A 24,585-nucleotide genomic window follows, 5' to 3' on the forward strand; every position below is an offset into this window, starting at 1 on the left:
AGTTGGTCTTGTCGTGACTGGAGGTCTAGCATATCTGAGCGCAAGGCTTGTGACGTCGTCATGGTCTTGAATTGATCAGCGGGGTCCATGGCCTGAGTGTACTGTCATGATCTGTGGGTATGTGGACCCACTGGGCCGTACCGGGATAGCAGCTGGTCAACAGGATACCAAGTCAACGTCTATAGTTCGAATAAGGGTACCTGTGGTAATTCAGACAGTAGCGATGGTAGGCTCGGATGGAAAATGGCAGCAGGCAGACACCAGGAGAGGTGTAACACAGAAGGCGTAGTATACGGCACAACACGACCCCAACTCTCTATGGCACAGGAACAAGGTAGCACGGGATACAGGTAGCAGATATGGGAACACTGGGAACTGGAAAACACTAAAGGACCATTTGCAAAGACTAACACACGTAAACACAACAACGCTCAGGCAATGAGGGAAGGTGCAGGGCCCTTCTTATAGTCCAGGGTGAGTATGGGCTAATTACATATTTAGGGGAGTAATCCTGATGGCCCGTGGCCATGGGTGTTACAGTAACATATTGTGAGGTGTTTTTTTCTCCTATAACCCCTTGTGAAAAGAAAAAATTTAGAGCAAAAACTACATATAGTTGGAAAAAATAGAGAGTTAAATTTTCACTGCCGAATTCCAATAAATTCACCAATAAAACAGCGGGGTCAAAATACTCACTATGCCGCTAGATACATTCCTTCAGGGGTGTAGTTTCCAAAATGGGGTCACTTTTGCGGGGTTTGCACTATATTGGCCCCTTAGGGGCTTTGCAAATGTGACATGGCGCCGCAAACAATTCCAGCAAAATCTGCACTCCAAAATCCAAATGGTGCTCCTTCCCCTCTGAGCCCTGCCGTGGGTCCATACAGCAAATTATTACCACATATGGGGTATTTGCATACTCGTGACAAATTGCTTTACAAATGTTGGGGTGCTTTTTCACCTTTATTTCTTGTAAAAACTACAAGTTTGTTCAGAAAAAAAAGTAGATTTAATTTTTAGATAAATTTCTTGAGGGGTGTAGTTTCCTAACTGGGGTCACTTTTGGGGGGTTTCCACTGTTTTGGCACCACAAGTCCTCTTTAAACCTGACATAGTGCCTAAAATATATTCTAAAAAAAATGAGGCCCCAAAATCTACTAAATGCTACTTTGCTTCTGAGGCCTGTGCTTCAGTCTATTAGGACACAAGGGCCACTCTGGGATATTTCTAAAAACTTCAGAATCTGGGGGCATGGCCTGGACCAGCAGGAGAGCGGACGCCTAAGTTACTTCGCTCCCGCTAATTGAAGAACAAAACGGCTCATATAAACCACAATTGTGGAAGTGGACGGATATTATTAACCAGGGATTACCCGGGTACGAGTGGAGTGAGGAGACAGCGGGATTCAGAGCTTCCGGCGTATCTCCTGCATGTCGGCCCTTCTCGGTGTGGACGCGGCCTCAGACACGTGGCAGCCGGGGACTAAAGTGGAGCTGGAGACCAGCCGTTGTTGAGCTGCACGGAGTAGTGTGCTTGCTGCTCATGATCTGCAGGCACAGTGTATGCCTGCTAGACGAATCTACCATCCCCCCTGCTTCTTCAGTCCTTCCTCTGCTCGCAGCAGCTGCTGAATATCCTATTGAATACGCCGGCTACATCAGACATCATTCCTCCTCTCCCCAGTGAGTACGTCTCCTCTGAAACACTGAGACATTTTGAATTTGGCACTGTCTGCTCACTTCACAACTGCCTGCCATTGCAATACAAAGCGTCTGTTACTTATTTAAATATATACAAGTGTCCTGCACTACACCTGCCTGGTCTTACTCCTTCATGCTGGAGTCACTATTTGGATGTGAGAAATCCTCTCCATTTACGAGTGGCATATTATATATTTAACTGAATACATACTGTTTTCATTTCACCATGGGTGGCACAACGAAGAAAAATGCCAAGTCCAAACCCACGAAACTCACAGAGTTCTTTCAACATTCTTCGTCTCAGTCCTTGGCTGTGAATAGAAGTACATCAATTCCCCCATCCTCTCCTACCCCCTCGTCTAGAGCAGACTCTCTAAATGGTGAGATGCATGATCCCCTAGACTCTCACCCCGTGTCAGAAGCAGTGATTAAAAAGCTTTAAGACTCATTGAGAGATTCTCTTCAAACAGATATTAGACAAGCCTTGGGGGAGTTAAGGGCGGACATTCAATCCATTGCTACTCGTACAGATCATATTGAAAACAAGATGGCGGCTTTTGCTAAATCTCACAACTCCTTGATTGATGCTAATGCTACCTTAGAAGAAGTTCAGAGACTTTCTACCAAAGTTCTAGATCTGGTAGATCTAGGAGAAATAATGTATGAATTCGGGGAATTCCAGAATCTATTACACCAGATTTGTTATCTCCATACCTGAAAGAGCTTATGTCCGGGGTTCTTCCTCAAAGATCTGAGCTTGACCTCACCATTGATAGAATCCATCGGATGCCCAAGCCGCGTCATATTGCTGCCCATCTTGCTAGGGATGCTATTGCTCGTATCCATTTCTACCATGTCAAGGATGATTTTTTGAAAGCTCTAAAAACCTCTCCGGACCTTGCGGATAAATTTAAAGATGTATCAATTTATCCAGACCTATCGGCAGCTACTATGCTACGGAGAAAGGAATACTTACCTATGACCAAACTCCTGAGAGAAAAACGAATCCTGTACAAATGGGGATTTCCGGTCATGCTAATAATTTCAAGAAATGGGTCTCAACATGTGCGTTTCTCCCCGGCGGATGCAAGAGATCTTCTTCACACCTGGGGTCTCCTTTTAACCCGACCTAACAGTCCGGTTCGTAATCAAGGCGCATGACCAGAAATGATGACGCCTCTCTGGTCTGAAAAGATTACTCGTTCTAAGCGCAGAGTTGAGGATTGAAACTGTCCATGTCTGCTTCACTTTTCGATGGCTGAGCTTCAAATAAGTGTGTAACTTTCTGCTTGGTTCGATTTGTGGCTCTTTGATAGAGGGTACAGAAGTTCCGCAGACTTTTGCCTCCGTTGTTTTTTCCCTGCAAGAGGGATATTGGTTCTACTGTTCATCAGTTATATACTGTTGTGTGTTAATAATAAGATTGATTAATTCCTGACTCTGTTGCGGTACCATTGATGGGAATAAAGTTTCTTTCCTTAAATGTCCATGGTTTGAATTCTCCATTTAAAAGGTCGCTTCTTTGGAAAGCAGTTAAATCGAGATGTGATGTTTTATGTATCCAAGAATCTCATTTGTGTGCTAAAAATGCTTCTCTCCTTAAACATTCTAGATTTCCTCATGTTTTTTCAGCTTCCATTGATAAGAAAAAGGTGGGAGTATCCATAGCTGTTAAAAACACAGTTGCGTTTAAACATGTTAAAGATGTCATTGATCCAAAGGGTAGCTATGTGATCCTGATTGTGAACTTAATGGCATTACTTTCACTATTGTATCGGTGTATGCTCCTAATTCGAGACAACAGTCCTTTATTAGAAAAGTTATTAAAAAAGCTAAAGCTATTCAACAAGGGGGGGTTGGTCGTTTGCGGAGACTTTAATATAGTTACGCATGCTTGATTAGATATATCTGTACCCTCTGCTAGAGGGTCTCCTGATATAAGTGATATTTTACTAGAGGAAAACCTCCATGATGTTTGGAGATACCAGAATGCTTCAGAGAGAGACTATTCCTTCTTTTCTTCTCATCAGATTTATTCTAGGATAGACATGTTTTTGGTGGATAGAGGTATGCTTTTAAATTCTATATCTTCAAATATAGGATCTATAACTTGGTCAGACCATGCTCCTATCGAGCTAGTAATTTCTGACAAATATGACTTACCCCCTAGATCCCCTTGGAGACTTAGGACGCACGTTTTGAAGTCCCCAAAGGTTCAAGAGTACATTGAAAAGGGTTTATCTGAGGTTTTTTTTTGAATGAATGCTCCCTCTGCTTCTTCACCAGAAGTATTATGGTGTACCCATAAAGCCTTTGTGAGAGGTTTAATTATACAAGTAGCGTCTAGGGCCAAAAAAGAAAGATCCCGAGAAGTAGATGATCTCTTACATAAAATCCAACAATATGAGGGGTTAATGAAACAAAATCCTTTACCAGGTTATATAGATATATTGAAAAATTTACGAAATAAGTTGAAATCCTTGAATTTGGGCTATTATGAAACGAATTTGAAACGTATGAAATGGAATTTCTACACTCAGGGCGACAGGCCTAGCAAATTATTGGCGAATAGAGTAAAAAATAAATCTGCTAAAGCTAAAATCTCTCACCTCAAAGCGAAAGATGGCGTTGATACTTATGATCCTCAAAAAATAGCAGATGCGTTCTCAGATTACTATAGTGATATGTATAATTTGAAGGATGACCCTTCTCTTCCATAAGTAACTTTAGAAAAAGCTCGGGAATTTTTGTCAGCCCTGAATTTACCAAAACTATCTGATCAACAATTGAATAGCCTAAACGACCCTATTTCGGAGCAGGAAGTCAGGACACTTATTAGATCCTCAAAACAAAATAAGACCCCAGGCCCAGATGGTCTTCCCAATGAGTATTATAAAACATTTATTAACGTTCTGTCCCCATACTTTCTTGGTTTGGTAAAGAATATAGCGCTTAATGGCTCCCCTCCCGTGGAAATGTTGAAAACCATAATTGTTACTATCCCTAAACCTGGGAAACCCCCTTATTCTCCTGCTAATTCTAGGCCGATATCACTGTTAAATAATGATATAAAACTCTGCTAAATTACTGGCTTCTAGACTTAACAGGTGCCTAGCTTCTCTGATTGCTCCAGACCAGGTGGGCTTTATTTTAGGCCGTCAGGTCAGAGACGGAACTAGAAGGGGTCTTGATCTAATCCAAATTGCGCATACCTTGACGGTCCCTGCGGTGCTGATTTGATTGGATGCGGAAAAAGCCTTTGACAGGGTTAATTGACATTTTCTAGAAGCTGTCCTGGACAAATTTGGTTTTCAAGCCTTTATTAAGGATGCAATCCTTTCTTTATATACCTCTCTATCGGCCCAGATTTTTACGTCTGGTTTATTTTCTAAACATATTCAAATCAGTAATGGCACTCGTCAAGGGTGTCCGTTGTCCCTATTAATTTTTACCCTCTGTATGGGACCATTTGCTGAACTTATACGTAGTTCCCCTGAAATCCAGGGCCTCCAGGTCGGCCCTAATGAGCACAAAATCGGGTTGTATGCGGATGACGTCTTGTTATTTTGTAAATCGCCTCTAACAACGATTCCCGCAATACTTAGTTATAAAATCTTATTCAGCAGTCTCCTTTTATAAATTAAATGTTGCTAAATCCTCCATGATGCCTATTCATATTTCCCCACAAATGAGAGCGTCTATCTCTAAATTTAAATTTGCTTGGGCGGACTCAGGTATAAAATATTTGGGGATTACGCTCACTTCCAACCCCGCTCAGGTAATTCCTACTAATTTTTCTTCTCTTATTGGGTCCCTTAAACAGGATTGTATACAATTTGAAAATCTTCATCTTTCATGGTTCGCTAGAATTAAATTAGTTAAGATGTTTTTGCTCCCCAAATTTCTTTATCTATGCAGAACTATTCCATATATCCTGCTAGGTTCTATTACAGCACCACTCCAATCCTTATTTCTTAATTTTATTTGGAATAAGAAGAGAGCTAGAGTAGCTAAGAATCTCCTTTATCGTAAAATAAAAAAATGGAGGGATGGGGGTACCAAATGTTGTAGCCTATAACGTAGCGGCTATTGCAGACCAAATATGTCCCCTTTAGAAAGATGCGACCCCCTATTTGTGGGCTGTCTTGGAAGAGAATAGTCACACTAAATTTTCATTTAAATCTACTCTTTTAGCAACTTTAGTAGGAGCTAACGTACCTAAATTTACTTTGACTTCTATGACCGATTCGTTACAGGTGTGGGTAAGCTATGTTTGCAAAAATAAGTGGGTTCATGTGACGAAAGAATGTATTCCACTTTCTGTTCTTGAGTTCTTAATTCCTCATATTTCCATGTCTCCTTGGATTACCGCAGGTATGAAGGTTATTTCTGATTTTTATGACTGACACTTTTCAGACGTTTGAAGACTTACAGAAGGTCTATCAACTCTCTCATAACCTTTTATACCAATATTTGCAAATCAGACATTGTATCCAATCCATGAAACTTCCTCACTCACCTACCAATTGCACTGCATTCCACAAATTCCTACATAAGTGGCAGGGATATTCAAATGGTTTACCACAATTTTATGATTTGATCCTTGCTTTGGACAATAAGGGTAAAACAAGTTATATGTTCAAATGGAAAAGGGAACTGGGAATAGTTTTTTTCGGAGGATACCTGGATTAAACCTTCCAATTGGGCCGCAAAACACTCTAAATGTGTAAATCATACTGAATTAATGCGGAAAATGCACCTGAGGTGGTATTTAACACCTTCCAGACTAGCACATATCTTCACTGGTTCTTCTAAACTTTGTTGGAGAGGTTGCGGACAAATAGGATCCCCTTTACATATTTGGTGGTCATGTCCATCAGTGTCTGGCCTTTGGGTTTGGGTATTTGCACTTATTTCGGAATTCGTACAAGTTCCTGTGCCGTTATCCCCTGCCATAGCAATTTTGGATATTAATCTAGTGGAAATAGACCCGTTGGGTAGATTACTTATCCACCGTATTCTTATAGCCACTAGATTGGCCATCGCACAATCTTGGAAATCTCTGATTTTCCCTTCGTTACAGGAGGTCATTAGAAGGGTTAATAACCGATGTTATCATGAAACAGATTTAGTTTCTGATTTAAGTCTTCATGGTCGGAATCTGAGGAGATGGAATTCTTGGACTCATTCAAAATACTATATTTAATTGTGACCTTCAATGGATAATTTGAGAAGTGTTTCACTTGTATGGAATGTCAGTCTATTACGAACAGTATTGTGTGTATTTTGCGGTTTTTGTTTTCTCTGTATTGTATAAAATCTTTCAATAAAAATTAAGATTTAAAAAAAAACAAAAAAAAAAACCTGCAGAATCTGGCCAATAAATAATGAGTTGCGTTTCTCTGGTAAAACCTTCTGTATTACAGAAAAAAAATTATTACAAATGAATTTTGGGAAAAATGTGAACCGCCTAAGGGGTTAAGAAACGTTCTGAATGCGGTTTTGAATACTTTGAGGGGTGCAGGTTTTAAAATGGGGTGATTTATGGGGACTTTCTAATATGTAAACTGGTCTCTGAAAAAAAAGCATTTTGACATTTTCTGGAAAATGTGAGAAATTGCTGATAAAGTTATAAGCCTTGTAACGTCCTAGAAAAATAAAAGGATTTTTAAAAAAACGATGCTAACATAAGGTAGACATATGGTTAATGTTAACTAGCAACTATTTTGTGTGGTACTACTATCTGTCTTACAAGCAAAATACATTTAAATTTAGAAAATTTTACAAATATTCTCTGAATTTTGGTGTTTTTCACAAATAAACACTGAATATAAATCGACAAAATTTTACCACTAACATAAAAAGTGTCACGAGAAAACAATCTCAGAATCGCTTGGATACATAAAAGCAATCCAAAGTTATTACCACAGAAAGTGACACGTCAGGTTTGAAAAAAGGGGTTAAGCATTCCCTTGAAAAGTGTTCAGACAAGGTGTTTCACTGTACATGAAACGTTATTATTATCCTTTACTTCTAAGTATTATATATATATATATACATTTATATATTTTTTTGATGTGGATGCTTTTAATTATTTATTGTCACATTCTTGTAAATCTTCCACAACATATCTTGTAATAAACCACATATTCACTTTGTTACTGCCTCTAGTAATGATCTTATGCTCCATATCCACACATTTTCTCGAATTCTGCTCCGTTTTCCTCTCTAACTTTTCCCTTGTCTACACTGAGTTCCCCGCAAGTGGGCTTGATATTTTGCTTTTTTAGTTTGTCCCTCCTCTCTTGCCGTAGTTTCTTCCCTTAATGAAGCCTCCATGACAACGGGGACGCTCTAGTTGCCTCAGCGCTTTTTGTTGATCGGAGAATCGCCTCAGTAATGGATCATTTGTTTCCCAAATCCATTTTCCTTTTTGTTTTATTACCCCTACCCTCTACCCACTTCTAAGTCTTGTTTTGCTCTGCTGATCAATGCTTTTGTCCACCGCTCGCTGACTTGTGCTCTCATTTTCCGGCACAACGTTATTATATGTACATATATGAATTATATTTTCAAAATGGTTTTTATTAACATTTTTCAATAAGGGATACAAAAAGCAAAGAGGGGCTGGGGTTTGAGTAACATAAAATATAATAACAAAGAGAAAATAAACGAAGAAGAGGAATCGTGAAAATAAAACAAAGATGCATCCAAAACGGCAAATAGATCTCAATGAATGTCAGATGAATACGACCGGACCATTTCAGACATCCACATAATTGGGGGGGGGGGGGGGGTTACAGGGGGATAGGGAGAGAAAGAAAAAAAAATACAGATAAAACAATACATAACAGTTATAAATATAACCATTGAGCTCACCGTCTCAATATATTAAATAGGTCAGGTGAGGGGATATACAAATTAAACAAACCACCGGCTCACCTCCCCCTTCTCGCATGGTCCTCAACACCAGTGAGAATGAAAGCATGGGCATGGAACCAGCCAACCACCCTGTGTCAGTCCCACCAAATATGAATTATGTTTATAATGTTATTTATTTTGATTTTCATTTTATCCCTGCTTTATGTATCTATCTTTATGTATATTGACTTTGTGCTACATTGTGACTTCCTTTTGCGTCACTAAATGAACACAATTTCCCTTCTTTCCTGTCAAACTGCCCTCTGACGTCAGAGAGCAGTTACTCTTTTGGCGTGTTTTTTTTTTTTTTTTTAAAAACAGTTGATATAATTGGACTACAATACATAAGTTGTGCTCGCTTGACTAGTATGTTCAAGGCCTGAGGAAGACACTAATGCAGTGTCGAAATGCGTAGCCATATCAAGTCCTAATAAAGCGCTTATATACTTAATCAATACTGTGAATCTGGTTTGGTGTTAGCAGAACTATTTATGGTTTAATTTGCTCTTATTAATTATTATTCTTCCCTATGTGGCTTTTCTGATGATCCCGAAGTTTGCCTTTAGTAATAAAACATTTCCCACATGCTGAACATGAATATGGTTTCTCCCCGCTGTGAATCCTCTTATGTACAATAAGACTTGATTTATCTGTAAAATACTTCCCACATTCTGAACATGAAAATGGCTTCTCTCCTGTGTGAATTCTCTCATGTTTAACAAGATATGTTTTTGATCTAAAACATTTCTCACAATCTAAACATGAAAATGGCTTCTCTCCTGTGTGAATTCTCTCATGTATAACAAGATATGATTTTCGGGCAAAACATTTTCCACATTCTGAACATGAATACGGCTTCTCTCCTGTGTGACTTCTCCAATGTGTAACAAGACTTGATTTTTGCGTAAAACATTTCCCACATTCTGAACATGAATACGGCTTCTCTCCAATGTGAATTTTCTGATGTTTAACAAAATATGATTTATATGTAAAGCACTTTCCACATTCGGAACATGAATACGGCTTCTCTCCTTTGTGACTTCTCTCATGTGTAACAAGACTTGATTTTTTTGTAAAACATTTCCCACATTCTGAACATGAATACGGCTTCTCTCCTTTGTGACTTCTCTGATGTAAAACCATATATGATTTATCTGTAAAGCACTTTCCACATTCTGAACATGAATATGGCTTTTCACCTGTGTGACGTCTCTCATGTACAGCAAGCTGTGATTTTCGTGGAAAACATTTCCCACATTCTGAACATGAATACGGCTGCTCTCCTTTATGACTTCTCTGATGTAAAACCATATATGATTTATCTGTAAAGCACTTTCCACATTCTGAACATGAATATGGCTTTTCACCTGTGTGACGTCTCTCATGTACAGCAAGCTGTGATTTTCGCGGAAAACATTTACCACATTCTGAACATGAATACGGCTTCTCTCGTGTATGAATTCTTCGCTTTGTAAAACGACCTGAGATCTTTGTGAACTGTTTACCATATTGAAAGCTTTTACCCCCTTTCTGAGCTGTACTTGTAGTAACAATCTGTGATTGGCCAGTAGAAGGTTCCTTGTGATTAGGAGAATTATATAATCGATCTGTACTGTAAAGTCCTGGATGTACATTAAGGGTAATGAGGTTTTCTCCTGAAGACTGCTGCATGATATCTTCGTCTTCTACTTTATAATTTATTGATAGCATGATGTTTCCCTTAGACTTCTTACTGGAGTTTTCTGCTAGAATTAGGATGAATTTCATTATCTTTTTTTAAACCACAAAGTAGACCGATTTATAACATTCATATTAGGCTGAAAACACACACATGCAGTTTTGATGCAGTTATTTTTTAATCAAAGCCAGAAGTGGATCCAGCAGGAAGGTGAAGTATATGTAATTCCTTTTGAATCTACTCCAAAAAAAATAAACAAAAACCAACAACTGCCACAAAAACTACATGTGTGATTTCAGCCTTATATTTTCTATTGTTTATCAAACTTATATATCACTGATAAAGTCCGGGTTTCTGGTCTATGTCTAGTAACCACTTTTATTACATAAACCTTGACTTAATAAAACAAAAACATGCGGGCACAAGATTACCCGGCAATAAACCCTGTCCTCTACCAACACATTTGGTCCTTCAATACCAATTGGTATTCACTATAATACAACAACAAAGCGACCCTCTGGTCCCGGGACAACGTTTTAAATATGATAGTGTATCTGGAGTAACATTACCTGGTGCCCTTCAGTTGTGCCCCTCTGACGTGGATTTGCCGTTTTAGGGTCCCCTCTGTACTGTCCCAAAATGGCTTCTTAGGACTACGAATATGAGACACTCCCACTGTTCTCAGATTGGCCACAGCTGCTCAGGTGAGCAGTTTTGTCCAATCCGTGAACAGAGGAAGTGTCTTATACTTTGAGAAGCGCTATGGCCATTTTGAGACAACACAGAGGGGACTCTAAAACAGTGGATCAATTGCAGAGGGGCACAACTGAAGGGCACCAAGCAATATTACTCCACATACCCCATCACATTTATAATTTTGTCCTGATCCCGGAGGGTCACTTTAATATTTTTACTGACAATCTAACCTTAGGCATTGTCTACATTTAACAATATAATGTGCCAGAAGACAAACCACACATCTCAGGCTGAATTCACCGACATGACAATAAGGTCTGTATATCCTAATGTCTGAGCAGTAACCTGATCTCAATTTTATCGAACGCACTTATTATGTAATGAAATAGATAGAGTGAGGTTATCGATCAGAATCTGTATTAAAGGTTTCCGGTACATTGTTGAATTCATTCCACTAAGGCCAGCTTCACACGGCCGTATTCAGACCGTATGTCGCTCGCATTTTCTGGACCAAACACCGTTCAGGTAGCCATACTTCTAGCATCATAGTTATCTACAATGCCAGGTGTCCTTGCTTCCCTACAGGAATACTGTCCCATACTGCAATCCTGATTTTAGTATGGTAGTCCCGCGGAGAGGCATTGACTCGAAGCATCATGGATGACAATGATGCTAGGAGTCTGGCCCCCTAAACTGTGTTTGGTATGGGAAATACAGCCAACATATGGTCCGAACACAGCCGTGTGTAGAATTCAGGGGAAAGAGGATCTAAGGAGAAAGAGGCTTCTATCAAGTACTAAAAAGGTAGACCTCGTGAAGTGGTGCAGGTTATCATCACTGAAAGGTCGTTGTATGTACAACAATTAAATGTGAAAGCTTCCTAATAATAATGGATCTGAAAGATTACCCCGAATATTTTAACAACAAAAAAAACAACACATTGTTAAAGCCACTATAAAAGCTCAAAGGAAACCTACCAGAAGATAAGTTCCAAAAAAGCTATTTAGTGTACAGTAGATTATAGTGGGGGATCGTATTCCTCGATATTACAGCCTAAGGTTGTACAACGGAAATATCCTAAAGACCACATGTTCCCTTGTGTGCAGAGTTGTCATGGATGCCTTGTGTGTTTTCTAATAGTTGCTCAATTCTTGTCCCTGGCCTCATATTAAATATAGCACTATAATGAGGATCGTTCTTCTCAGCTGTTATTAGGAGATTTGTAATGGCTGAAACGAATATATTACAAAGTACAAAGAATATCACCAAAATGTATGTGTTTTTTATTTTTTTCTATTCATGTTGACTAGGGATGGGCAATTAATAATAAAAAAAAACAAAAACACAACAAAATTGAAATTCAGCGCAATTGACCGACGTCACCTTGCGCATTTAGCTCCCCCCCCCCCCCCCGATTTCAACTGTATCTGCGTCTTTAGGACACAGATACAGTTAAATCCAATGGTAGAGCAGGGGGTCGTAAGGTCCCTGCTCTACCATTGACTACTTGGCGCAGAAATGCGTGAGGAAGTGACATCTTCTCGCCTCTCTGTGCCGAGCCACACAGACCGGAGGAGCAGAGAGATCTCCTCCACACGTCGTTGGATAGGAGTTAGGGGAGTATGTTTTTATTAGGCACTATTGGGACTATGTGGGGGCATTATACAGCGTGGGGGCAGCTATGGGACATTATACTATGAGGAGACAGCTATAGGGGATTTTATACTGTGTGGAGGGCAATTATGGGGGCATTATACTGTGTAAACGGCAGTTGAAGGGGAATTATACTGTATGGAGGGCAGCTATAGGGCATTATACTGTGTGGAGGGAATTTGTAAGGGCATTTTACTATGTGGTGGCAGTGTCAGGGGGATATTATATACAATAGTATACAGCAGGCTCAGGGGATAAATACTACTTGGAAAAAATACATAGAAGAGCAATGAAGCTAATAAGGGGCATGGAGAATTTAAGTTATGAGGAAAGATTGAAAGAATTAAACCTATTTAGCTTTGAAAAAAGACGACTAAGGGGGGACATGATTAACTTATATAAATATATTAATGGCACATACAAAAAATATGGTGATATCCTGTTCCTTGTAAAACCCGCTCAAAAAACAAGGGGGCACTCCCTCCGTCTGGAGAAAAAAAGGTTCAAGCTGCAGAGGCGACAAGGCTTCTTTACAGTAAGAACGGTGAATTTATGGAATAGCCTACCGCAGGAGCTTGTCACAGCAGGGACAGTAGATGGCTTTAAAAAAGGGTTAGATAATTTCCTAGAACAAAAAAATATTAGCTCCTATGTGTAGAAATTTTTCCTTCCCTTTTCCCTTCCCTTGGTTGAACTTGATGGACATGTGTCTTTTTTCAGCCGTACTAACTATGTAACTATATGTAACTATGTAACTATGTACTTCAATGGCATAGCATGCAAATAGGGGGCATGGCAAGTATAAAGGGGTGTTGCCTAAATAATAGTTGATAAATTGAACATGTAACCACGATTACGATTAATAGTGATTTTGATTTATGTCATAATCGCCCAGCCCTAATGTTGAGTATACCAAAATTATGCTTAACCCCTTTCCGACATGCGCTGTATGTATAAACTACCGGTCAAAAGTTTTAGAACACCTACATTTTTCCAGTTTTTATTGATATTTACACAGTTTAATGTTTTAAATGTACTTTGAAATGAAAGCATAGCAGAAATAAACAAGTTGAGATGAATAAAAATAATGGATTAACTTTGTTTCAACAAATTAAATCTAGATTTTTGACTCTTCAGAGTTGCCACTGCTAGATGATATAACAGCTTTACACAATTGAGGAATTCTTTCTACAAATGCATTTAGATATTGTTCAGAAACCTCTTCCCAACATTGGTGCCGAAGTTCCCACAAATGTGCTCTACTTGTAGGCTGGGACGGCATTAGGGGTGTGCGACCTGTGCCATTGTGATGCACTCCAGTAGGTGTAAGGGGGCGCTGCGCTGGGTCCCTTCCCCTGCTGGTTTCAGAAGTGCCCGGGCCCAGCAACTCAGCAGCTGCTTTACCATTTGGGCGCTTCTGTCATAGGCATCGAAACCACTGTAGCAGCCATAGTGCATGCTGGCGGTGACAACGGGCACGAGAACGCTTGTGCCGCCCGTCGGGACGCGCCCCCCTATGGCCGGCGGCACCGCTAGCAGCCGCTGCGGCTGCTACAGCGTTAGCGACACCACATTCAATAGTATATGCGTCCTTAAGACGCAGGTACTACTGAATACCTTAGCAGAGCAGGGAGGTATCTCCCCGCTCTGCTATCTATTAGCACCACTGTAGCTCCCTGAAGGAGCGGAATCCCCGTGTTGCCGGGGATTCCGTTCCTAGACGGAGCACTTGATGTCACTGTCCATATATGGAGTCAGGGCCGCCATCAGGGCAGTACTAGTGGTACTCCAGTCAGGGGCCCGGCTACATGGCTGAAGAAAAAGGGCCCGTCGGGCTGATGTCGTCACCCCTTGACTGTCGGCCCCCCACTCCCCCTCGCGGGCCCCCCTTCACAACGCTCACGCCCCCCCAGCAGACCTGTTGTAACTTCACGAACTGGACGAATAAGAAACCAACTTCAGCATCGTAGAGGAATAACAGAAGGGGAAGATGCAGCAGGAGAAGCAAAAGCTCCGTGTGGAGATTCCGCCCCCCCCAGACACGTCCTTCTCTACACAGCTGACTGGACCTGCAGGCTGGTGAGTGTCACCCTCCCTCCATCCTGCTTCCCAACCCCACTTGTAGAATATATAAAAGTATGTTAAAATGTTTTTTGTTTTTTTTTTCGTTTCCCTAGCGTTTTTTTGCCGCAATTTTCGGAATCGTGGCAAAACCGTGTGATTTGTGCCGGGATTACGATAAATGCATAAACAAAAAAGGATACAAAACATTAAAAAAATTGTGCGGTTAGGCTATATTCTCACAGGGCAGCCGAATCACATTTTTGCTGCGATTTTGGGCCTCATTCACACGAGCGGATCAGATTCACACGGGTGAATCTGGTCCATGTGTGTTGCATTATGCATTAGTGTGCTTTGCGAGTGGCATGCGTTATTCACGCACTCGCAAACCACATCATTTTTTTTAAATTATTATTTGCAATTGAATTGATGCGCAAATCACTCACCGCACACGCATGTGCATCCTTGTGCGGTGCGTGATTTTCACGCACCCACTGACTTCAAAGGGCGCGTAGGTGCGTGATAACGCACCAATATAGGACATGCAGTGAGTTTCACGCAACTGACTCTCGTTGCATGAAAAATCACGCATGCGTTAATGGCCCCATTGAAATCAATGGGTCCGTGTGCTGTGCGTTGTTTCAACACACAGCACACGGACGTGATTCATTAGTATGTGGACAGTGATGTCGGGAGCTTCCCAATGCCGGAGTCCCCAGGCAGAGCATCACAAGTGCTCTACCCATGGACTTTCTCTCTGGGAAAGCTCCTGACATCACTGTCCATATATGTAAAGTGACGTCAGGGTATTCTCCAGGGACGGAATCCCCTGGGCCATTCCCCGGGTGACGTATCCCATTGTATGCCATACAGTCGGATACATTTTGGCTAAATAGATCAAAATCCAGAGCATTAACTGGTCACTGCCTGCTCCATGGTTTCGTTCACTGTAATTTACATCAGCACCAAAATCTGTTTATGTGTATAACGTACAAACGTGAGTGCCGAACTTTCCGTGGCCCACCCCTGGTAATAGAGGGGGGCCCAGACATCTTAGCTGTATCGGGCCTAGAAATTCCTGATGGCAGCCCTGTGGACAATGACATCAGGGGCAACTCCTGAACGGAATCCCCGTCCACAGAGTTGCCGACGCTGTCTCCTGGGATTCCACTCCAGGAAGTTCTTGATGTCACTGTCGGGGAGTGTGTGGCACTACCTACAAGGGGGGGGGGTGTGGCACTACCTACAAGGGGGCTGTGTGGCACTACCTACAAGGGGGCTGTGTGGCACTACCTACAAGGGGGCTGTGTGGCACCATCTACAGGGGGCTGTGTGGCACCATCTACAGGGGGAATCTGTGAGTGGCGGGCTGATGGTCATTTTACTGTGAAAGGGGGACTGATAGTCTTCAAGTGATTTCCACCTCTGACCTCCAAATTAATAGGAGGCAGAAAATACCTTCTGCGCTCGTTTGGAGTGCTTTTTTGCCTGCATCTTTTGCATTGGCTTCAACGGCTTAAAAAAGAACACAAAAAAAGTCAAATAACGCTGTCCTGAAGGAATTTTGAGGCAGACTTTTGCCTTCCAAAAAACGCTGTGTGAACATACCCTACGAGTGTGGTGCTTGTTTTTAGCCATTTTCTGTCTTTCTTGAAACAATTTTTGGTAGGGGCGCGCTGAGGAAATTTTATTTTTCGAGTGCTGCCTAGAGCCAGAACAGGTTGGGAAACTCTGTACTAGGCTACAGGATCACACTGGCCTACGCAAGGATCCCGTTGTGGAGCAGCTCAGTTCATCATGGGAACGGGGCCTAGGTGAGTACAATTTTTATTTTTGTTTGGGGGCACGTATGGCACGATCTACAATGGGGAGGTGTGGGCTGTGTGGCACTGTCTACAAGGAGGAGGTGGGGGATTATGGCACTGTCTACAGGGAGACTGTATGGAACAATCTAGAAGGGGAGGCTATCTACATGGCGGTGGGGGGGGGGGGGGGGGTGTGGCAGCCAGAAGAGGAAGGCATTACTAAGTGAACATTATACTGTGTAGGGGCACTACAGGGGGGATAATACGGGAACAATTAGAGGACAAAATGTGTCCTAGAAGGGGTTATAATATATTATATTCTTAAATATTATTAATATACTGTATAGGGGCACTAAAGGGGAATTATACTGTGTGGGGGCACTATATACGGCATTATACCTTTTTATGGGGCAGTTTTCTTTGTGATGGAGTGGGGTGCCGAAAGATAATTTCACACGGGGCGCCATCTATCCTAAGGACAGCCCTGTTTGTAGGTTGCTTTGCTTTCATTCTTCTGTCTAGTTCATCCCAAACAAGCTCAATGGGCTTTAAATCTGGAGACTGTGCAGGCCATTTCTATCGGCTTCTTCTTGGCTTCTTAGGTAGTTCTGACAGAACAGACCTCTGGAGGTGGAAGAGAGGTCTGCAGGAAAGCGGTTCCCACAAACCGAAGTACAGTTCCATCGCGGTGATAACGTAAGCTCAGAAGCTGAGCCCGCGCCATTACTGACTGGTGTCAGCTCTATAAATCATAGATGACACCTTGCCCTAATAGCCAGGACCGGAGCAGGGCTCCGATCTGGCTAATTAACCCCTTAAATGCCACAGACAATAGCGACCGCAGCATCTAGGGGGTTTTTAGCCTGATCGGCACCCCCTTTACGCGATCGCTGGGGTGAAGATCAATGGTATGGCAACCGGAGGCCTAACAACGGCCCCCTGGTCTGCCAAGTCCGGAAGGCCTGTTAGGACCCACCTTCGGCAAGTCCTAATTGGCTTGCTGACAGTGTCACAATGACCGCTTACGGTACCTATGCAGTGCAATGCATTACAGCTATCAGTGTTGCAGACCTTCCAGACCCCTAGTGGGACAAAAAACAAATAAAAGTAAAAAAAACACCAAAATTGCCTTCTTTTCCCCATAAGTCTTTTACGATTGTAAAAAAAAAAAAGAAAAAATATAACACTATATATATATATATATATATATATATATATATATATATATATATATATAAATACACATATACATTGTATTGTACATGCACACATACATTAATTGGTATCGCCACGTCTAACGACCCAAACTATAAAGTGATGACATAATTTATCCCGAATTGTGAACGCTGTAAGAAAAAGAAAAAAAAGATATAAAAAAACGACACCAGAATCGCTGTTACTAGATCACATCTCCTCCACAAAAAAAAAAGGGAATAGAAAGTGATCAAAAAGTCAAATTTAGCCCAAAATAGTACCAATAAAAACGACAGCACGTCCCGCAAAAAAAGTCCTGGAACAGCTTTGTCGACGCAAAAATAAAAAATATGGATTTTAGAATATGGCGACACAGAAAACAAAAGTGGTAGAAAAAAAAGAAAAGGGATTCTATTGTGCAGTAGCTACAATACATAAAAAAACCCACTATATTAATTTGGTATCGCCAAAATCGTATTGACCCGAAGAATAAAGTTAACATGCAATTAATGGCGCACCGTGAATGCCGAAAAAAACATTAAAGAAAAAAAAAATCCAGAATTGCTTGTTTTTGGTTATATCCTCTTCCAAAAAAAAAAAAATTCATAAAAAGTGATCAAAAAGTTGAATGTCTCGCAAAATGGTACCAATAAAATAGCTTGTCCCGCAAAAAACAAGTCTACAAGGAGAGAAACAAAGAAAAAGTTATGGCACTAGTAAGGCGGTGATGAAAAAGCATCCTGCTGTGCTGGCCGAAGGGGAACATTCCTTCAGTTTCAAGAAGTGGTTATCAAGGCTCTAGTATTTGGGAATCAGGAAGGGGAGGGCCATAGCACATCTGAGGGAAGCGAGGGCGCCCGTACTATACCAGAGCAACACTTTGCCAGCAAAATTTCCCAAACTACAAAGGAGGAAAAGTCCTAAAAAGGTGGAGTGTGTTACAAAAGGGGGATAAGAAAGGACACATCTATCAGTGCGATACTGGCTTGTGTATAACGGATTACCACATATCTATGGACCATTTTATTAGTTACCCCATCATTATACCACCTTATTATGCCCTGATGTTCTCCGCACAGTTTACATATGCCCCTACATTATAACCTGAAATACCAGTAAAACTACAAACAAAACTACCACCAAGCAAAATCCACGCTCCAAGTTCCCTTCTGAGCCCTACAGTGTGCCTTCACAACAGTTTACGTCCACATGTATGGCATTGCTATACCCAGGAGAACACACTTAATATATGGGGTGAGAGTCCCCAGTGGCAAAAGCTGTGCACAACAAATTGAACGATGAAATGGCATATAAGTGGGAAAAAATCACAGTTTTCACTTTGCATCATCCACACTAACAATTTCTGAAAAATACCTGTGAGGTCTAAATGCTCACTACACCCCTTGATAAATGCCTTTAGGGGTGTAGTTTCTAAAATGGTGTCACTTATGTTTTGGTACATCAGGGGTTTTGCAAATGCGACATGGCGTCCGCAAATCATTCCAGCAAAATCTACGCTCCAAAAGTCAAATACCACTCCTTTACTTCTGAGCCCTGCCATGTGCCCAAACAGCCGTTTTTGACCACATATCGGGTATTACCATACTCGGGAGAAATGTCTTTGCAAATGTTGGTGCTTTCCCTCCTTTGTTCCTTGGGAAAATGAAAAATGTTAATCTAAAACTACATCTCATTGGGGAATTTTTTTTTTTTTCATTTTCATGACTTACATAAATTCCTCAAGGGGTGTAATCTCCCAAATGGAGTCACTTTTGGTGTGTTTACACTGAATGAGTATTACAGGGGCTCAGCAAATGCGAAATGGCGCCCATAAACCAATCCAGCAAAATATGCGCTCCAAAAGCCAAGCCTTTCCTTCTGAACCATGCTGTGGGTCCAAACAGCAGTTTACACTGTGTGCACAATTATTAGGAAAGTTGTATTTTTGAGGATTAATTTTATTATTGAACAACTACAGTGCTGTCGGTCAAGCCAAAATGTTAATAAACCTCAAACCTGAATATTTAAGAAAGTAAAACTGAGGTTTTGGCTTTCGTAGATAATATCTATGTGTGCAGAATTATTATGTAAGGCTCTGTTCACATCTGCGTTGGGGCCCCGTTCTGACATTCCGTCTGAACTTTCCGTCAGAACAGGACCCTGAACAGACACAAACTGACACAAACGGAACTAGGGGTTTCCGTTTCCATCACCATTGATTTTAATGGTGACAGATCCGGTGGCCATGGATTCCGTTTGTCTCTGTTGTGCACCGGATCCGTCGTTTTGCCGGAAGCAATAGCGTAGTCAACTAGTGCTGTTAACCGCGTATGCGTGTTACAGGCTGTTCAACAGAACAGCCCATACACGGCGCGTCACAAGTGACGCGTTATATACCTGGAAGAGGATTGAAGATTAACACAGCGGCCAGAGAGTGACGTCACCAGCCAAGTACCCCCACGGCAGCATCTGAAAACAGGGCCAATTTGGAAAATGTAAGTATATTACAAATGTATTTACATTAATAAATTACAAACATTAACACATAGTCATTTTAACTTGGAAAACCCCTTTAAAGCTCCCTGAGTAGTTTCTGTATAACCCTACTTTTGCATGCGATCATTGACTAGTTTTGCTGCTCTACACTTTTAAATCCACTGGATAGCGGGGGCTGTGTCCTGTGCCCCCAATCTTGCCAGCACTCCTCCGTGCACAGGCTTCTCAGCATCCAGAGCTGGTTTTTCCTGTACTGCAGCCTCCAATCTGGACTTTGCAGGTGAAAAAAATCTTCCCTCTCGTTCTGTCTATGCTATACTGCTTATTTTTCAGAGGCTGTAATCTGTAGATAGCATTTATCCTTTCTCCAGAGCTCCTGGCTTATAAATCTACTCGCTTTGTCTGTATGGGTATTGTAACTAGCATCTTCTTTATAGTGAGCAGTTAAAGAGGCTCTGTCACCAGATTATTAGTGCCTGATCTCCCACATAATCTGTTCAGCGCTGTAATGTAGAGAACAGCAGCAGTTTTTATTTTGAAAACCGATTGTTTTTGAGCAAGTTATGAGCAATTTTAGATTTATGCTAATTAGTTTCTAAATAGACAACTGGGCGTGTTTTTACTTTTTACCAACTGGGTGTTGTGAAGAGAAGTGTACGACTCTGACCAATCAGCGTCATACACTTCTCATTGTTCCAGCCCAGCTTCTTTCACTGCACAATCACGCTTAACAATGGGCTGGAACAATGAGAAGTGTATGACGCTGATTGGTCACTGATTGGCCAGCGTCATACACTTCTCTTCACAACGCCCAGTTGGTCAAAAGTAAAAACACGCCCAGTTGTCTATTAAGAAACTAATTAGCATAAATCTAAAATTGCTCATAACTTGCTCAAAAATGATCGTTTTTCAAAATACAAACCACTGCTGTTATCTACATTACAGCTCCAATCAATTCATGTAGGAGATAGGGCACTTATAATCTGGTGACAGAGTCTCTTTAATGTAATCTACAGAGCTCCGGGCTTGTAAGTGTCATACATTGTATGGGTATCGTAACGGGCAGGGCCGGCCTTAGGAAAGATGGTCGCCCCGTGCAAAATTATCGGCACCCCACCCCCACAACGAACTGAGATGCTCCACAACGGGATCCTTGCGTAGGCCGGCGTGATCCTGTAGCCTAGTACCTTTTCGGACTCGAGGCACCCCTGGAAAAAAAAAAACTTTTCCTCAGGGCACCCCTACAAAAAATAGTTTTGAGAAAGACAGAAAACGGCTAAAAACAAGCACTACACTGGTAGGGTATGTTCATGCAGCGGTTTTTGTAAGGCAAAAAAAATATTTTGTATTGACAGCGTTGTATGACCTTTTTTTTTTTTTTTTTTTTTTTTAGAGTCGTTGAAGCGAATGCAAAAGATGCAAGAAAAAAAAAGCACCAAAACGGGCACCGCAGATATTTTAAGCCTCCTATTAATTTCAATTAGAGGTCAGAGGTGGAAACAACTTGAAGACCATCAGCCCCCCACTCACAGTAAAATGACCATCAGCCCAACACTCACAGATTCCACCTGTAGACAGTGCCACAAAGCCCCGTCCGTTGTAGGTAGTGCCACACAGCCCCTGTAGATAGTGCCACACAGCCCCCTGTAGGTAGTACCGAACAGCCTTGTAGGTGGTGCCACACAGCCCCTTGTAGGTAGTGCCACACAGCCCCCCTGTAGATAGTTCCACACAGCCCCCCTGTAGATAGTTCCACACAGCCCCCCTGTAGATAGTTCCACACAGCCCCCCTGTGGGTAGTGCCACACAGCCCCCCTGTGGGTAGTGCCACACAGACCCCTGGTAAGTAGTGCCACACAGCAACCTGGTAGGTAGTGGCACACAGCAACCTGGTAGGTAGTGGCACACAGCAACCTGGTAGGTAGTGCTACACAGCCCCCATGAAGGTAGTGCCACACAGCCTACAGCCCATTGTAGATAGCACCCCTCTTCCTGTAAATAGCGCCACTGCAGCTCCCTAAAGGAGCAGAATCCCCCTGTGACCGGGGATTCCGCTCCTAGAGCGCTCAGCTTGATGTCTCTGTCCATATATGGACAGTGACATCAGGGGCATCTCCTGAAGCGGAATCCACGTCCACAGCATTGCCGACGCTGTGACCAGGGATTCCACTCCAGGAGAAACTCCCGTCGTTTGTGTGCATTTATGGACAGTGACGTCACTGGCTTCTCCTGGAGTGGCATCCCTGGTCACAGCGTCAGCAACGCTGTGGACAGGGATTCCACTTCAGGAGTTGCCCCTGATATCACTGTCCATATATGGACAGAGACAGCAAGCGCTCCGTCCTGGAGCGGAATCCCCGGCCGACACGAGATACCTCCCTACTTTGCTATAGTGGCCTCGCTACCGATGTAGAAGCCGCAGCTAGCGGTGCCTTCGCCCATGGGGAGGCCCGGCACGGGCACCCTCATGCCCGATGTCTCCGCTAGCAGCCGCTATGGCTGCTACAGCGGCAGTGACGCCACTGAGTGAAGCACCCATGCGGAAAGGCGACTGCTGAGTCGCCGGGCCCGGGCACTTCTGAAACAAGCAGGGGAAGGGAGCCAGTGCTGCACCCCCTTCCACCTGCTGGTGTGATGCGCTCTGTGCAATGGCACAGGTTGCACACTCCTAAGGCCGACCCTGTTACCCAAAGAGACAAATGGGGGGTGAGGGGACGGGCGGACAGTTATATTACACATACAAGGATAGAGCGCCATACCATAGGAAGATTTTGCATTTTGTTGGATTATATTTCACTATAGACTTTTATGTAACATGTGGCCACAGCATTCTTAGGCAAAAAAAAAAAAAAATGATGCCACAAAAAATGTGCTGTAAGAAACCACTTGTGGTTGCAGAATAGCCGGTAATTTGTTGCGGGTTTTCACCATTGAATTCAAAGGGGATCTAAAACCCACAACCAACAGTCAAGTGTTGTAACTTTTGTGGCAGAATCGCGATTACGCTGCAAAAATAGCGACTTCGAAAAAAAAACCTCCTCATACTCACCTGACATTTAGCAGGCTGGCCTCCTGGTATGATGTTTCATCCCATGTGACCATTGCAGCCAATGACAGCGGTCACATGGGATGAAACTTCATCCCAGGAGGCCAGCCTAGATGACGTCAGAGGGCCGGCATCCTGGGATGACGTTTCATCCCATGTGAACGCTACTGCAGCCAAACATAGGCTGCAGCGGACTCCTGGGATAAAACATCATCCCAGGAGGGCGGCATGCCAGTAGACCGGCTAATGCCGCAGTTTTCCGCAGCGAACATTCCGTGAGTAAAACTGCACCATCATTTGGTGCAGTTTTTCACCAGAAATTCCCTGTGGCTACCAGGACGGATACGCGATGTACCTTTATGCAGTGTATCCGAACAATGTGAAGTTACAGTGTCAAGACTGGAAGTGTCAAAGCGAGCCCCTATAAGCATTGATTGCTGTGTTTAAGTGGTTAAACTGAGTCTTTTCAGATCCCGGCTGTTAGTGCAGCTGTGAATAGTAGCTGGTGCATCCCCAAAAAATTATACTGAGCCTACAGCATGACCGGATTCATAGAACACCTTGTAGAGAACTTCTATGTGCAGTCACAGCTCCCTCAGGTACTGCACTATGTATAACACATTGTCTGAAGTATTACCGTAATGTAGAACTAAGGAGGAACCTCACCTTAAGAAACCTCCCAAATCACTTTCTAAATCTATTATTACATACCTGTGTTAACACCTCCTGGAATTTCCTCCTCCACTTCACTCGGACACGGTTGATCGCCCCTCACCCACTCTTCGTCCTCCACTTTAATATTAGTCAGATCTTCCCCCTGATTTCACATATGTAACAATTCAATACAATACAGCAGATAGATTCTTTGCACTACAGATCAATGTAAGAAACCACCAAAATCTATGACCACATCTATGACCGCAGGACCAAAAATCTCCACACCACCCTTTATAGATCTGGTATAGGGCTCAGCTTCATCTACCTGATGATTCCATGGGACATTGTGATTTTCCTCTGGACAGTCCTTGGAATACAGAGGACTGGGACATCTCTCTGGTGGATTTCTCCTGCTGGATCCATCTGTAGGAAACACATAGTGACTGAATACACTACTACTGTATATCTGTCTATATATCAGACACTACTCTCTTCACCTTCAAGTCTAGGTTTATTTATCAGAGCCAAAGTTACAATATTGTGCTCCTCACCCCCTGTGCCAAGGTCCTAGTGCCGCAGTCATAATAGGGCCTACCAGAGTTAATGGTGGGGCACAGACAGATCCCTGCTCCATCATGGTATTCAATTGCATCCGCATCCTAAGGATATAGGTACAAC

At 42.3% G+C, this 24,585-nt stretch overlaps 1 protein-coding gene and 1 pseudogene across 3 annotated transcripts in view; one reads left to right on the forward strand and one right to left on the reverse strand.

Annotated features, from left to right (window-relative positions):
- Positions 1-24,585, forward strand: part of LOC142656808 (uncharacterized) — a 609,035-nt pseudogene that overhangs the window by 350,079 nt on the left and 234,371 nt on the right.
- LOC142659209 (uncharacterized) overlaps positions 8,306-24,585 on the reverse strand; it is a 49,292-nt gene continuing 33,012 nt past the window's right edge. For 2 of the 3 annotated variants that reach the window (XM_075835315.1, XM_075835142.1), the window contains 3 exons: positions 24,233-24,330; positions 23,962-24,067; positions 8,306-10,366 (listed from right to left, as the gene is read on the reverse strand). In XM_075835315.1, the coding sequence (XP_075691430.1) occupies positions 9,132-10,366; positions 23,962-24,067; positions 24,233-24,330 (1,439 nt within the window). In that variant the 3' untranslated portion in view covers positions 8,306-9,131. The remainder of the gene's footprint in view (positions 10,367-23,961; positions 24,068-24,232; positions 24,331-24,585) is intronic. The other variant, XM_075835227.1, reaches the window with a different exon arrangement.

Source organism: Rhinoderma darwinii, chromosome 1, assembly GCF_050947455.1.
Source record: "Rhinoderma darwinii isolate aRhiDar2 chromosome 1, aRhiDar2.hap1, whole genome shotgun sequence".
NCBI classification, from domain to species: Eukaryota; Metazoa; Chordata; class Amphibia; order Anura; family Rhinodermatidae; genus Rhinoderma; species Rhinoderma darwinii.